Source organism: Nanorana parkeri, unplaced genomic scaffold (genome assembly GCF_000935625.1).
Source record: "Nanorana parkeri isolate BGI_ZX_2015 unplaced genomic scaffold, ASM93562v1 scaffold804, whole genome shotgun sequence".
NCBI lineage: Eukaryota > Metazoa > Chordata > Amphibia > Anura > Dicroglossidae > Nanorana > Nanorana parkeri.
In genome coordinates this window covers 721,136-738,236 of record NW_017307072.1, presented here as the reverse complement: position 1 = coordinate 738,236, position 17,101 = coordinate 721,136, and the positions used below count along the sequence as shown (strand labels likewise).

The window sequence follows — 17,101 nt, the reverse complement described above, 5'->3', positions numbered from 1 at the left end:
GAAGCATAAATTTAAGAGGCACCACCGTGCTCATTCTTCTCCCCGAAGGGACGTTTACTCCAGAGATCGGGAGTCCTCCCAAGGGTTGGGGAGCCCAGCTCAAGGGCGGTCCTCCTCTCGGACCTGTTGGTCATGCAGCGCAAGAGCACTGCCCAACAAACGGCTCTGCAGGGACTGCCTTAAACAGGCAGCGCAGGATAAGCACCATGAGGCAAAGGAGGTGCGTTCCTATATTCAGAAGGCAGTTTCCCAAAGTATGCGGGAGTTCGGCCACTCCAGGCCTTCGACTTCAAGAAGGCGGTTGTCTAGTGCCTCGGAGGAGGAGGAGGGGGAGCTCCCATCGGGCCAAATGGCTGATCCATCCTCAGCGGAAGATACGGTCAGTGGGACCGGAGGAACCCGCATACACATTCGATTTTGCCAAAGAGCCAGGAAAACGGAAAATTGTATACTTACCTTCGGTAATTTTCCTTTCCTGGCTCCTCCTCATGTCAGCCGCAATATTTCCCCCCCATTGACCGTCGCGAGTGAGCTGGATATAGAACACTGGTCTATGGTAAGGGACCCTCTTTTAACTGCTATGAGGGTGGTCCTGTGGGGGGTCAGGAGGGCGGAGCTGACCCATCGTAGGCTGACATGAGGAGGAGCCAGGAAAGGAAAATTACCGAAGGTAAGTATACAATTTTCCGTTATATATACACACACATACATACACACACACACACACATATATATATATACACACATATATATTTATTAGGGATGCACCGATATATCGGCCGAAAATTGCACTTTTGGCATAATGCCAAAAGTGCAATTTTCCTGCCGATACATGGGCGCATCCCTGATTCCTTTCCTCCCCACTGAGCGCTGCTCTGTCCCAGCGGGGAGAAGAGAAAGTGACAGCCAGCCGAGTGCTGCGAGCGGCCGGCGTCTCCTCCCACACCGCTCTGCCGCCCATCACAGTCCGGCAGAGCGGTGTGTGGGCGGAGACAGCCTTGTCACAGGAGGCTGGGCTTTCCTCTCTATACCGCCAGATCAGCCTCTATACCGCCAGATCTGTGACAGCGTGTCAGAGAGAAGTGCAATGTACACACACTCAGCGATTGCTGAGTGTGTGTACATAATTGAGAATATGGTATGTTAACTATATCCTCAATTATGAATGAATGGGAGTTTCCCAACAATGACGTCAGTAGATCTGGATGAAATTTGCAACTAATGCGCAAGTATCCAATGCTTATGTGAACACCATGTTATTTGGAATGTTTAATGATTGGAAACCTGTGAATAAGTTGTTACTTTAAGCTTTACCATTCACATTACATAAAAGTCACACAGTGTGCCTGTTGCAATGCCCTTAAAGTGACACAAAACTCAGAAGGTAAAATCTTAACTTTAACAGAAGTTAAATCTTGAAAATGCATTCAAGTACCTATCCAAATTCATGCTGACACTTCTTCCTTCTGGAGGGTGGCTACTTTTGTTCCCCATGGTCCCTGTGTGTTGTAAAGTAGCCATCGCACCAAGTTCGCTCCTTTGAATTTGTATTGAGATGGTAGTCCTTCACTGGAGCGAGCTTGGAGCGGTGGTTACTTTACAACACATTATCATTACAATATTCTTGTATAGAAATCTACTCAGAGCTGGCTGGATGCTACATATTACTAACTGCTGATTCTTGGACTAGTGCTTCCATGCCAAGATTTCACATTTCTCTTGTTTAGGGCCATAGAGTTACTGCTACAGTTACAGCCTGACAGCAATGTGATACCTCATATGTCGTACTCATGGTTGGCTTGTACGGTACATGATTTGCACGTCTCAGTTCTTTTATTGTTTCTGCAGGCATGGATTTGGAGAATCCCAGTCCACTCCAAGTGTTTGTTGGAGTTCTGACTTCTGTTACTACAGGTTTCTTCAGCATTGCTGTGTTAGGGAAGAAAAAAAAAAGAAGGACTGTTGTATTATAGAATTGCAATTAAAATATACTGTTTCACCAGTTTGAGTGTCCTGGTACATTTTTAACTGTACAAAAAAAAAAGGCAATTATAACCCCCTTAATTGCAATCTTGCAACTTCAAACTCCAAAATAACCCAATGATGAAAACTGCAAAATTAAAAATTGCTAAAAACATCCTTAAAAATCCTGTGTACTAGATATTTTCTTATGTTAGTGGAAACATTTGCTAAAGGAGTTTTTGTGAAAGCTTTTTCCACCCTTCCTTTCTGCCATCACCACCCACCATATTGTGGTGCATTGTGGTCTCCTAGTTTTCAGACCTCACTGACAACAGCTGCTGGTCTACACTAGCAATGGGGAACCAATGAAAGCCAATTGTGGTAATCGCATTAATTTACAAAGTCTGGAATTATGACAGCAGAATTTAGCATGCTGCAGCAGCCATTGTGCAATGCAGTCAGTCAAAAAATGTAAAAAGTTAAAATGTTTTAATTAAAAACTGTTTAAAAATGTTACAAATATTAATGATACCAATTAAAACAGTGTACCAAAAAAAACCTTCTATAATAACGTAAGTTTGACAAATTAATCAGTAACTATCATGTTATCCAATGCATACTAGCACAGCTATATTTAGTCTGAACATTGGGGTTTAAATTGCTTCTGTTCACATTTTACTTTTTAAACCATTAATTTATAAAAACACCATCTATTTAACTCCATGAGGATATCGCCTTTTAAAAACAGCACATGATAAATGATTGTTACAATGAACAAATTTAAATATTACTATTGTATACATTTTTGTCCACATACCTTTTGTTGCCAGCAACTTCTTTTGCTCATAATCATAGGCCTAAAAAAAAAAATATATATATATATATAATTTTCTTTCCCAACTTATAAGACATTGTCTCATTACCTATAACTTACACTGGCACTGCAGCATTGTCTATAATACATAACATTTGGTTATTGTACATCTAGATAGATGAAGCTTTCCTGGCCTTCCTGGTGAGGTTTTTGTAGAAGATTAATATACATTACACCACTGCACAATGTACCTAGATGAATACTTTAAAGTTAATTAAATCGGCTTTATATTGGGGGATCTTAGCAGCAAAACCAAAGATTAACAGTTGAATCTATTTACTCTAGTACCAGTTCCTTAGTTAAAATGCACGTGGAAAAACAGATTTTCATAAAAAGCTCTTTTTCTTCTAACCAGTCTGGCGTAGATCAAATTTGAGCATTGTGTAGCCCTGGCGGCACCGTTACATTCAACAAAAGTCAATTTATCAATCAACTTTTGTCATAGAAGTCAGCTTGATTATTTTCAGCCGAACAGTGACCAGAGCGAATTAGCTGCAGTCCCTGTTCGGATATTCTGACATACAATAGCTTGACGGGGAAGAGTGCCACATCCACGCTAAACAGCATATTTAGGTGTATGGACAAATTAAGTTGTCGATGTGGAGATTAGGTGCTGACCAGACTTTGCAGGAGTTGATTACTTAAACATCACTTTAAATTGCTCACTGATGTTATGGTGGGGGGTACAGCCGATCTGTCTCAAGTCAATCTTACAGGTGCTTTCCCTACAGTCTTCTTTGGATTTACTAACAATTCACTTGTTGACTTCAAATAAAGTCCATCATCTACAACCTAATAGTAAGGACTAGGAATCTATAACTTGTTTCTTTCCTGCAACCTTTCCCATTAACAGTCACTGTATTCAAATCCCAACACGGTGTAGAGAAGTAAATGAGCAAAGAATATTTGACTTATAGCGAATATAAACAATGGTTATTGTGCACACCTACTGGTTTGTTTAGTAACTTTATCTACAATTTACACTGAAGTTACCCACAGATTTCCCAGTGCACACATACATGCTCTTATCCAATGGCCATATAGACACATTTCCACAGTTAGTGAAAGGGAAAATGGCCAAATCATTTCCAATTCGTAAAACCTTTTTCTGTGAAACATGTGCATGAGGGTCATCTGTTGCTTGGTAAAACTGTTACCCATATGTGCACAAATGGCAGCCATCCAATGTCTGAGTAGCTTTAATGTATCCATAAACATAATTGCCTAAACAAACAGCTTTTGGCCAGATGATCTTCATGTCTATGGCTACTACTAAACCTACAAGGTTCTCTCAGGGACAACAGTTTGGATTTTTTTTGCCCATCCTTCTTGTTTTCTATACCAGTCCTCTGTCCTCTTGCTCTCCACCAAACTAGAAGAAAACATGCACAGCTATGCATCAAAAAAAAAAATCTCTAGGAGGCTGCATTGTGTAGGTCAATCATCTAATTTTTTAAGGGAAGCAGTAAGGATAGGGCAGTTTCTCCAATAAACAAAAGGAAATGGTCATAAGGGTGTGGATTTTTAAGGCAACAGAGGAAGGAAGAGAGGTACCGTGACTAGATGCTAAGGAAAACAGCAGCAGTTGGCCAATATTTAGTTTTAACCGCTCAACTGCTTTGTACCCCAAGAACACAAATACAAGGCTGTCTTGTCTTTAGCTGTTCCATAGACACCAAGGGGGTTATTCAAAAAAGGGGTGAAGAGTTTGGAGAAGGCAGGAGAAGTAAACAATCTAGGACAACATAACTCAACTGGAGAGTTGAATTTGAGAATTTTTCCAAATCAGCTATTTTGGCCTAGATTGTTCACTTCTTCTGCCTTCTCCTAACTCTTCACCCTTTTGTGAATATCGCCCCAAATCCTCACCTGATCCAGACAAAAAAAGATACCAGACATGGAATCCAAGATCTATGGGTAGCTGTAGAAATATACACAATTAACCTTCAAGTGCTGGTGATGGAGGTAAAATAGGAGATTACCGACTAAGTTTACTTTTCTAAAACGTTTCCTGGAACAGCCATATTTAGGGCGTAACATGAAACATGGTCACATCCCAAACCCCACACCCCTAACTTGCCTGAATCATAGGGAGGGTTCTCCTCGCAGGCTGTTGTAATTTGTATTTGGTGTGGCTGTGTGGCTTTGTCCACACAACTGCGACATCTATCCACAGATCCATTCAGAAAACTGAATGAGCTGTGGCAGAGGGATTTGTAGTTCTCAGTAGTGCATTGATACTTCCTTCCATTCCCTTATTGGAAACTCCACTTGCTGATGCAGATAGGGGCATAAGTCTGCAGGAGCCTGAGCATTGCATATGCGATACTCCACATGGAATGAGTGTGTATTTTTTTTCAAAATGCTGGACTAGACTATGCCTGTAAGGAACTGCATTTGCAAAAAGGGTAACTATCTGAAAACATGTTATGGAGAACCTATCTATGCCTGCCTAAATACATAACTGAACTGGTGGAAATGTCTTCAGACGTACTTATTTCTTCTTTGTCTTGTACATAATTGCAATAGCTTGGCAATTTTTGTGTCCAAGGATCCTACCGACTGAGATAAGTTAAGGGGGAGGATCTAAATAAAAATAATTACCTGCATATTTGCAAAAGATTGTAAATCAAGTCGTACCCTCTCGGAGTTTTGCTGGGCTGCTCGTTCAGCTGCTCGCTCACTTCCAGGAGCCTTCTTGTCAGTGACAGGGCCATCCGCTGGGCTCATCTCTGAATCGGAGAGTAACCTTTCGCTACTACTGTAAGAAGCAAAAGAATTAAAAAGTATATTAAACATAAATCTGGGTTGAATTTGAGTTATACATTTCCAGGCCACGTTTAATGAGCCAGTGCCTACGGCCACTGTTCTGTACATCATAAAACCCTAATTTCCTAGTTTTACCTAAAGGCTTATAAAAAAATAAAAAAAATAATGCAACAGGACTGCCCCTCTTAATAGTAGGCACTGCCCTGTGTGCCATTTACACATCCATTAAGACACGCAAATATCTCAAAAAGGTTTATTACACAGAACAAAAATAGTGTGTAAAATACAGTAAACAAGAGCAGCCAATTAGCAGATGTCTATAAAAGTAACCCAAAGAAGCCAAATCACCAATCCTCTTTCAATCAGAGCAAAAAAGTCAAATCCTAGTGGTAGCTTTGAAAATCATAACCTCCGTCTTCAACACTGTGTTGATAAAGAGGAACATAAAAAAAACATTCCAGCCAGAACTTACTGTAGGTGGGAGTTCTTAGTGCCTTGTAATAATTCCACTGTCTGCCTCTTAGCGCAGGGTGCTTTGGTTGAACTCAGCATCTGTTTGAGCTCATTGGTATTTGCTGAGTGAGACGGACTTCTTGGCATCCCTACTTCCACAAAGGCATCATTACCACCTACAAAATAAATAAATAAGAAAAAATTAATATAAAAAAGGTAAAACAACTGGGGTGGTAGATGATGATGATGGTGATGGTGGTGGTGATGGTGGTGGTGGTGGTGGTGATTGCACTGGGCAGCAATGTAGTAAAAATAAGTTTGCCTGTACGTTTCATTTGTTTTGTATGGGTCTTGCACACATTTTTCTCCAGCACACTACATTTTATTTTTTCCCCAAAAGGATTTAGTGATTTTCATTGCAGCCGATTTGTTACCAAACGCTTTATACACAGTGAAGGGCACAAACACAAGACCACCCTCATTGTCCTCTTACACTGCTTTATAGACTATACTGTAGCTGGACAAAGACTGGGACTTTATTACTATTTTCTGTGATCCTCCTAACAAATAGTCAAAATTGTTGTATATTTCTCTATACTCAGAGGGCAATATACAACTATTCTACCCACAGACACATTGATAGGTTAGGCCCAGTCTCAGAAAAGATGAGCGCATGGAAATATGGAAACCCCACAATAAAGAGGAACTTCTTTAACGCACCTTCTGAGTCTGACTTTGTGTTTGTTTGGACAGGTGAGCTGCGATTGTTTGATGGCCTAGCTGTCTCAGGAAGGTGTGAGTTTATCACTTTGTCTCCCAGCGATGGCATGGATATTGAGCCATATTTGTTTGACTGCTGCAACAGTAAAAACATGTAAGAATAATAGATGCTACACATACTAAAAAAAAAGCAGAAAGTGTTGTTACAGCTCACACTGTGGATGAATTAATGAGCAAGGAGATCAGCAAATAACATAAGAACATCTAATACAATATACAGATAAAATGAAGGGTTTCAGGATTTTAGGACTTCGTGGTCACAATTTATTACAGTCCTCAAGTGAGATCACATTATCCATTCCATGTTTTCTACGTGTTCCATATGTCATATTTGGCAAACGCAGAGTTGTACACACAAGTCAGATGACTATAATATGATATTGACCATTCAATTCCTTGGAAATACTGAAAGCACAAGCAAAGGGGGTGCAGGTGATGCCCTTTGCAGACAATGAGGAACACCACTACTTTCTTTTATGAACATTTTTGGTGAAGAAAGGCAGGACAAGTACAGGGAAAAACAGCCAAGATGGGTTCAAAATGTTCTGTGTAAGAACAGCCCATTCAAAAGAACAATCGCTGAACATGCAAAACAGAAACAAAAAAACAGGAGTTTCTGCAAATGCTGGTCTTGTTTTGAGCATCTTTTGGGGAGATCAGGAATTTATGATCAACATACTGTAAGTGCTCTTCATCATACAGCAATTTTCTAGTTTCTTTATTGAGATGTTAAAAGCATATGCAGCCCCTGTTGGCATGGTTGCAAAGTTCATAAAACAAAACCAGTAAACATCAAATGTACAATAACCAAGACCTACTTTCACGTGACCATTTAATGCTGATGTGGCTTTCTTGCATTCAGAGTGCATGCCATTCATGTGTACATCAACTGGTGTTAGTCCAGGAGGAGGCGATGGTGTATTTTGGCCATAGTTGGGCACTCCAGACAGCAGAAAGCTAGTCAACGTAGCTTGTGCAGCAGATGGCATCATCATATGTGGTATTGCAGAAAACCCTAAAAATTAACACACATTTTTACTAATACCAATGATTTAATTACAATAAATCCATTTCAATCTGTCATTTCCAGCTAATGAACAACCAGCAATGTCACAAGGACTTCACTAATGCATCAAACTCATGTTGGTTTTGGATTATACCAACCAGATTTCATATGCCATTACCCCATCATCTAGCTGGTCCTCGTGGAGCATTACAGACCGTCTTTATTTATACACTAAAAGGACCAACTCTGAACCAAAAGAAAATGAATGTTATTATAAAAAAAAAAAAAGTTGCTGCTTTAGCTGATCTATGCATTATTAATAAGCGTATGAGAAAATAACTTGCTAGTTTTGGAGTGAGGAAGACTTTTTCCATTTTGAAAAAAATTAAATCTAAAAGCCACTTCATAAGATCTAACCATGGTTCAAAAATACAGGAAGAGAAAGGCTGAAAAGTATGAACTTGATAACCAAGTAATTTTGGTCTAGAAAACATATTACAATTTGGATTAGCATGACTAACTCTCTATCTCATCTTACAGCACGTTATATGTTTAACCCCTGTGTTCTTTATCCAGAAAGGAAACAAGCATAAGGCAACCTTCTTGAATCAGTTTCATGGCTTGCAGACTTATCTGTGCAAGAGCAGCCCATTTTAAAACATAAAACATGCCCTTGCATCCAGACTTAGGGAAACCTGGATTCCAGTCTGCTTGGCAACACAGGACCAATTTCCATCTTAAACACAATAACGGCCAGAAAAAGAAAACATTTCCCAGGGTGGGTTAGAACTGCAACCAATAATTATGTCTAAAGCCATACAGGCATATCTAAATGGAAACTGGAGGAATTTAAGAAACTGCAAAATAAACTGAACAATGTTTGACCCGTTTCTTTTTTCAGAGGACTGGAAGAGTATGGAAAGAACACTTAAAAGCAAAAAATGTCATATTGCCATAATATACAAGTTTACAGTTTTGTTGGTAATTATGTCACTTGTTTAATGAGTTTGGATTTCATGCATACTTGGATTTAAAAACCATTGGCCATGGATCTATGAAAGATCATATGATTTTATGAAAAATTATGGAGAGAATTGTTCCATTGCAGGATTTTTTAGTAGGCCTACCAGTGCCAAGCACTTGGCCTTTTGACTGCAGTGGCAAAGACTTGAAAGGGAGACCAGATAAAGGGGTTTGTGTTATCTGTTTGAGAGAGAGTCAGATCAAAGTTATTAGATGTCCCAAGAACTGCCTTGTAAGAAAACATGAATAACTGTTTTATTCCCCAGGTTCAGATTTAGGTTACTGGTTTTTCTACCATTGCTAATGGATTGGGTGACCCCATTTGCCAAGCAGCATATATGCATACCTGCAAGATCTCAGTGTTGAAGAAAAACTGCTTCTGTTTCCCACTGTACCCAATCAGAAGCCTCACTTGACTTTCCTCCCCCTAACCCCCCACCCCTGTTCCCCTTGTACTAACAAAATGAGAGCTGGAATTGATTTTTCTAATTAGCCTGTGCCACCAGAATGTAATTTCAGATGAAAGCTTAATGCTATCATCAAGCTACTCTTATAAGGTTTAAGGTTCATATTACCTGGAGCACTGGAGGCGTTGGCTAATGAAGCTGCCCAAAGTGTTGGGCTAGGTGCCGCAGAACTGGGACTGTGCAGCGGGCTGACAGTACTATTGAGGGCATTCAGCAGAGTATTCTGTGCAACTGAGGAATTAATGGAGAGAGCATTTGGGCCCAAAAGACCTGGTGGGGAAAAAATACACAGATTTAAATGTAAGGACACATTTTTATTGTATAGTGACACTTTTTACTAAATACAGTGTGGACTGACACCAAGGATCTAACCATGAATGCTATATTGTATTCAAAAGGACTCCAAGTATTCCTCATAATTTTGCAGGACTTCTAATGGACACACAAAACTGTGGAACTTAACGATCACAGTACAATTATAAACCAGCCTGAAGGTGTTTATCGCTGAAATCATAAATTCGTTGATTTTTGTTTAATCGTCAATGAAACCTCCAGCCTGCATGTGTCCACTATGTCAGAGCTGACATAATAACCGCATGGTCAGGAACCATTCTGATTGGTTCTCAAGTCATGAGTTGGAACCCTGGATTTAAGCGATAGCCAGGATTGAGAGTGAGCAGCCACAAAGTGTCAGCTGCAGTGCTTATCTGTGGTGCCAATAGTGTAACGGTTATAACCATTTGCACTATAAAAAAATACAGTATATTCAAAATGGAAATCTTTATTAAGTAACAAATAAAAGCCTTTAAAAAGAATTTCTGGAAAGCAAATTATTCATATGAGGTTATTGCCAAGTTAACCAACATATACTGTCACTGATAAGTTTGGCTTGGGCATCTAGCCATCAATGACCTCTGGTCACAAAATCGTTGACTTAAAATAGTTTTTTTGGCTTATTTTTGGAATGATTTGGTAAGATATGCTGAGTGACCTTAAGTCAATCATCTGCTGGCTCCTAGTTGGTAATTTCATATGCAATATTTTTTTTTACCTAACCAAAAAACAATTTTAGCCCTGAACATAGGTTAACAGAAAACAAACAAAACACCATACATTGCTTTTAAAAGGCACATAGTTTTGTGTGCTACCCTGTAAATCTGGTACCGCACAGTACCACGAAATGGAAACACTAATGTGCACTATCTGTAGAAAATATATCAAGACAACTGGGCTTGCTGTATTTTTCTTGAAGACGTTTTGCTGGCCATTCAACTAGCTTGCTGAATTTCTCCGAATTGAGAAAGCTAGTCGGATGACCAGCGAATCATATTCCAAGAAAAATATAGCAAGTCCAGTTGCCTTGATTTATTTTCTACAGATATACGATGACCTGGTTTGAATGAGAACCTTCACAGACACTATGGGCTCTGTTTAAAAGGCATAACTTACCTAATCCAGTAAGCCCCAAACCTGCTGTCAAGATATCTAGTCCATGGTAAGGCATTGTGCAAGATATGGTAGACTGGCTTGTAATGGCCACACCACTGCTATCAAGCCCAAGAAGACATTTTCTGGCTTCATACATATTTAGGGCGTTTCGTTCCACACTTTTCACGATCACAGACTGCAAAAAACAAATGCAAGAAAAATTACCAGACCAATGGTGAAAATAGAGTTTGGTTCAGTTAACCGCTCGCTTAGTCTTGTAAGGCCTATTGAGGGGGAACAGGGAAGGCCCCCAAATGTAATTGGTTACTTGCAATTACCATTGTGACTAATAAAAACAAAACAGGCGTCTCATTCACATCTGTTGTGTTCTCTTATCTACTCTGTTTTTATGAACATTATTCTGACTTATCAGGGTCCACTGGTTTACAGAGCGCTGCCTTAAAGGTAAATTCCAGCCTTTGGGGGGGGGAAAGCAGACTTGCTAATAAAAGAAAAAAAATGTGCATTTATATATACTTTTTTGCATAGGAGCCAGTAAAGCATTGCAACCGTGATAAGTAGATTGTGGGTGCAACACTCTGGCTCCTGCAGACCCTTCCTCCTGTCCATGTACAGACATTCAGTAACATGGACAGGAGGAAGGGCCAATGGACTGCAAATGTGGTGACATCACCGCACATGTATTCCATTGAGAACTACATGTCTCTCCCACGGTGGCTGATAGAACTTGTAGTTTAACCATTCACAGATCTCGTCAGAGGATCTGTGAATGGATGAGACGGCAATATACATCGTGCCACGCACAGCCTCACCAAATTCAAACTTGTAAACAAGCCTGCAGGGAGAAGTTGTATTAGGGGGTTGGAATCTGACCCTGAAACATGGTCAGAAAGGTACACTTTAAACTGCAATACCTATATATACTGGAGTTCGACACTCCACCAACACTAGTCCATGTCAATTTCCTATAACAGGACTGTCCATGGTCCCCGCTATCAGTTCCATGTCTGAGATAATTTGTCAAAATGAGCCTCAGTTATCAGCATGCCTATACAGGAAACCTAAGCGTCTAGTGACATGCTGTGACATTCTTCAATAAACATATCAAAGAGATTTTGATTTCGGAACTTCTGTGTGTGTGCACGCTGGTGACCTACTGAGATTACTCTGAGTTCTACACGCGTCATCCGTGTGATCACCATGAGCACCACCAACAGTGAAAGGTTACAGACCATAAGGAGTGCAGGTGGTTCTTGGAAACAATTATACAGGAAACATGGTCATGGGAAAAATACAGCAGCCTCCAATGTGAAGCTCCTGAAAATGCTTGTTGCCCATCCAGGTGCATGCTTGTTCTAGGACAGTGACCAAACATACATTTTCAAAAAGGTGAGAAATGGCAGCTTACATATTTCTATCAAGACAGGTGAACTTTAACAGATATATCAACGGTAACCCTCAAAATTGGAGATATCCAGGATGAAGCAACAACAATTTTGCCAAAATATATTTCGTAGATCGTATTGAGGGTTGGCTGTTTTCCGCATACTAAGTGCCTTCTTTGTGATTAGTCTGCACTTTAACAGAACTGCACCACCACAATTAGCATCATTATTGGGTTTTTTTCTAATGAAAGCCTCCCACACACTAGGGAGTATCACACAGATCTTTGTAGTGATGCCATCCAGATAGGTACAAAAAAGCATTAAAGTTAGTATCATACCACCACTACCCAAAACTACATTGTGACTGGTTCAGTAGTCACATTATGCGTTATTATAATTTAAATGTATTTTGAGTGGTATAAAAACCTATTATAGCAAATCATATTGTGCTCTGTCACTTGCTTTCGAATGGTTAGCTGGATAGCTTTCTTTAACATGCAAAACAAAAATTACTTTCAGACTTGATTTGTGTGGAAACTTACTTTACTTGGCTGCTTTGGCTTTGGTTTAATGCTGATAAAGACATCTAGTTGTTCCATGAGTTGAGTAATGTACTGTGGTTCTACTTCAATTTCTTCCTTCATGTCAAACATCAGGACAAGTGGGAGACAACCCTGTGAGAAAAGCCCAAAGGTAACATGATATATCACAATATGGCTCTACTTCATCACTTAATCATGCTTAATAAAGTGCAAGCTCTAAATAAAATGTTAAAATACAGAGTGTGTTTTACGGTACTATTATTACTATGCCATCACTGATCATTGTAATATGATGCTTCATTCTAAACCTAGTTTACTGGTAAAACAGACTTTGGATGAGATTGGTAGCGTATGAAATATGCAGGCTGCCATTGATGAGTTCATTATGACACAATTGGTTTGCTTGGCTGTCCCGCAGATTCTATCGGTATTTCCAATAATTTCTGCAAAACAGATTCAGGGGCAAGTCTGAAGATCAGGCACTCTGATCTTTTCTCTGACTTTTCTAGCTGCAGGCTTGTTCCAGGTCAGTGGCCAGCCAGACCACTAGCATTTTCAGAAACGCATTAGCAATAGCAGCATCCATATTCACTTGTTAAGCCCTAAAACTGCATTCAAGTACCTTAACTATTAACAAAAAAATTACCTTATTTGTGCATCAATTAGCTGTGGAGCATCAAATCATCTCTGGATTCATGCTGACACTGTCCTTCCTTCTGGAGGGTGACTACTTTTGTTCTCCATGGTCCCTGTGTGTGTTGTAAAGTAGCCACCGTTTCAAGCTCACACCCGTGATGGACTACAATCTCAGGTTTAGTTTAATAATTTGTATAGAGATTGTGGTCTATCACAGGAGCGTGCTTGGAGCGGTGGCTAATTTACAACGCACACAGGGACCATGGGGAACAAAAGTAGCCACCCTCCAGAAGGAAGGACAGTGTGCGCACCAATTCAGAGATGACTGGATAATCTACAGCCGAGTGATACACAAATAATAGTTAAGGTACTTGATTGCATTTTCAAGATTGAACTCCTGAGTTTAGTGTCACTTTAAGTGACATTTAAATATACAGAAGAGTGAAAAAAAATGCTGTTGAAATCACCAAACACTGGTATGGGTTACTGTGCTTTGTACACTACTCTTTGCAGTGGGTAGCAGTAGATTTCAGGACGCAGGCTTAAAACATTGATAAAAAAAAAAAAGAAAAAGTGGCTACATAGTTGTTTGGGAGTGCCATCTGGTGGAACAACAATATATAGCACAAGACTTAGTTATAAAATTCCACATCCATAGGGATACCCGAGCAGGAATGCCCCACTACATTCCTATAAAATCTCCTGTAGTAAACAGCCACAGTGGCAGAAAAGCAAGACACTGATAATGATTATTAATTTGTTAAATAAGTGAACAGAGATCTTATTACATTATTAGTGCCTGGAATTAGAGAAGTACTAAAGGTTGTTTTTTTTTTACATGAATGCATTCTCTGCATTAAGGCAAAAAACACCCAGCACTTTCCTAACACCCCTGTCCCTCCAACACTCACCTGCAGCCGCTTGTATCCTCCGCCGCGACCTGAAAGATACTTCCTGGTTGTGAGGGACGGTACTAAGGGCAGAGGAGCCATAGGCAGCTTCTGCCATCAGTCAAGCTGTGACTGCAAGGGTGGGGGGCGTGGCTGGCCGCACGCTGTGCGTCTCTATGGACGCACACATGTAGGTGCAGGCATGGCCGCGACCGTGCAGGTACGGTTGCCTGCACAGCAGTCAGCTAGCTGAAAGAGGCACCCGTACTATAGGGCTCGCGGTCTGGATGCCACTTGAGAACAAGGACATTACATAATAAAAAGAACAGTTCTATAGTAAGTCTGGCCCCAATAAAACAAATTTTAAAAAACCCCAAAGGTTTAATGTCACTTTAACACCTCACTCTAATTTTACACCAGCTTGAATGTTTAATTCAGAAAGTAGAGCACTCAGCATCAGTTTCTGCATTGTTTTGTAGTCCTGTGGTGGCAGCAGAGCGGATGCTGTTAGTTTTTAGAGGGTTAATATCCACTCTAGAACAAAAATACAAAGCAGAGTTCTCGTTGCAAAATTATTTTTGTCTCAACCAGTTGTGCAGACTGGGCGTTCTACAGACGGCCAAAATAAATTTTATCGCAGTACACAGGGTGTGTGTAGTACTGCCCTATGCTTCTACCCTGCTGCCAACCCTCTCATCCACCCAAACACCCACTATTTTTTTTTTAAATTAACATTAAAGAACAAAAAAAAGCATTTTTAGTTGTTTAGTTGTGTCCCTATTGTCTAGGGATTACATAAAAAAAACAAAAAAAAAACAATTTTTCAAGACATCACGAGAAGAAAACCTATTTTATTTTTTTTACAGCAAAGATATATATTACTTCATTGTCTGAAGTAATGGCAAAAGTTACTGCCGAATAAACAGGCCCATGGAAATGTAAAAATTACTTTGGTCCATGGGTAGACGTCTGGTGTAGAGGTGTGAGAGCTGAAGTGGTTAAGTTGTCATAGTTTTAAGACACAATTTTTTATACTCAGGAGCGGGTTGCATGACACAACATAACCCCTCTTAAAATACATACCATGAGATACTGCCTGGCAAGACAAACTGACTCGATGGTGCCTTGGAGGTAGACTGTGGACTTCTTTAAAGGGTTATTTGGGTCTGGGAAGTGGATCTGAGCACCAGTTCTCTGCATTATATGCTTGATGTTGCTGCCATTGCGGCCCATCATGAAGAGGTGATGTTGAGCAGCAATATCCAGCTGTGTGCTAACAGGAATAGCATTTGCCAGGCTACCAGCAAGATGTTCCAACAGCAGTGCTGTTCCTTCCTATTAAAAACATAAAAGAAATGATTAGTCCATTATGCTTCTGTTTAGACCAGAGATAATATACAATAAGTACTTCAGAGTTACTGTACAAGATTTTTTTTATTTTGCTACTTTATATTCTCCTTTTAGAAAAATTCAAAAAAATAAAGTGGGCACACTTGCCTGTTTCCGATGTACTGCCATTATTTCTATGCATATGCTAGCTTACCTGGATACTATTTTTATGGATAGCAGAGACTTGGGTATAGGAGATGCAAAGGGAATTAATAAATACAGGAGGTGGGGAAGTTATTCTTGGGGTTCCCAGACCGTATTATATCTGCTCTTACACCTTACCTACCAGTCATATAATCAAAGCACACTTCACTAGTACAAAAAATAGTAGTGTGTATCTCTTTCCTTCACTTCCCTTATCTGCCGTTTGAGACTTTTTCAGGTGCATGAGAATTAGAAAAGAAAGTTACACTGTACCCAATTTTAATTACTAGCAACTCAAGGGCTGAATTGTGTTATCCTTTAAGACACATGGGTTCCTTGGTTTGAATTTTGCATGAGGGTCCTGAGGCTTTTAGTTAAACCCCACTCCATCCAGCACCCCCAAGTACAAACATGCTATCTGCATCCTGAAGCACTAGCGACTACACTCCTGTACACTGCAGCCCCAGCCACCTATCAAACTCCATTCCTTCCAGGTAATCCCATTGAACTGTCCTCCAAGTCTCTTATATAGATACTATATTCCTATCGGCTTTTCTTTGGTGTTACCAATTATTCTGCCCACTCTGTTCATATATGTTTTCCTTACACTAGAGCAGGCAATAACCCCTTAAAGCAGTGTTTCTCAACCTGTGTAACCTCAGGTACCAACATTTGTCCTTGGTCATTAAGTCGCGACCCAAGTTGTACTGCAATGCAATGCACAGCATTAGGGTACTGCACGTTCCGATGCAGGTGATGGAACTGTGGTTGGGAGGTGGGTTTGGGGTACCATTCAAATGAATGGCAATGCAACACACCTTCCACACCAGAATGCACGGTAGGTGCGATTGCATGGTACAGTGCATTAAATCACACGGGACTGTGTGATTAACGCACTGTACTAGTGTGAACAGGCCCTCAAAAACACAGACACAACCACAGACAGTCTCACACACAAAACATACACACTCCAAAAAAACATTTTTTCTCTTTTAAGATCCACCCAGTCTCCCTACTTCACGAGACCTGGAGTGGATCCTCACCCTGGGGTCCAGTGTGGGCTGCTGTGCTGCAATGGAGCTCCATCCATATGTGCATTGCTTGTGCAGCTCCCTTGGGCACAAGAGGTTGCGGGAGCCAGAATGTGACGTCACTCCAGTCCAGGTTCCTCTACAGGGCACGTGAGGGAGCTGTAAGCAATGCACGTATGGTTGGAGCTCCCTCACAGCAATAGCTCTAGCCCACCCCACCTCAAGCTGACACTCGGCACCGGTAAGCATATTTTGAATGGCTGCTTGGTGCAAGAACTGACAGTGTTGCGCTGGGGGGGGG

The 17,101-nt window shown here is 40.5% G+C and overlaps 1 protein-coding gene across 4 annotated transcripts in view; it reads right to left on the bottom strand.

Moving 5' to 3' along the window:
* Positions 1-17,101, bottom strand: part of BICC1 (BicC family RNA binding protein 1) — a 205,557-nt gene that overhangs the window by 6,388 nt on the left and 182,068 nt on the right. For 2 of the 4 annotated variants that reach the window (XM_018564996.1, XM_018564999.1), the window contains exons 8-17: positions 15,320-15,571; positions 12,711-12,842; positions 10,784-10,958; positions 9,443-9,604; positions 7,657-7,853; positions 6,779-6,914; positions 6,078-6,234; positions 5,441-5,597; positions 2,780-2,819; positions 1,775-1,929 (exon numbers count right to left, since the gene is read on the bottom strand). In XM_018564996.1, coding sequence (XP_018420498.1) covers positions 1,775-1,929; positions 2,780-2,819; positions 5,441-5,597; positions 6,078-6,234; positions 6,779-6,914; positions 7,657-7,853; positions 9,443-9,604; positions 10,784-10,958; positions 12,711-12,842; positions 15,320-15,571 — 1,563 coding nt within the window. The remainder of the gene's footprint in view (positions 1-1,774; positions 1,930-2,779; positions 2,820-5,440; positions 5,598-6,077; positions 6,235-6,778; positions 6,915-7,656; positions 7,854-9,442; positions 9,605-10,783; positions 10,959-12,710; positions 12,843-15,319; positions 15,572-17,101) is intronic. The other 2 variants (XM_018564998.1, XM_018565000.1) reach the window with 2 other exon arrangements.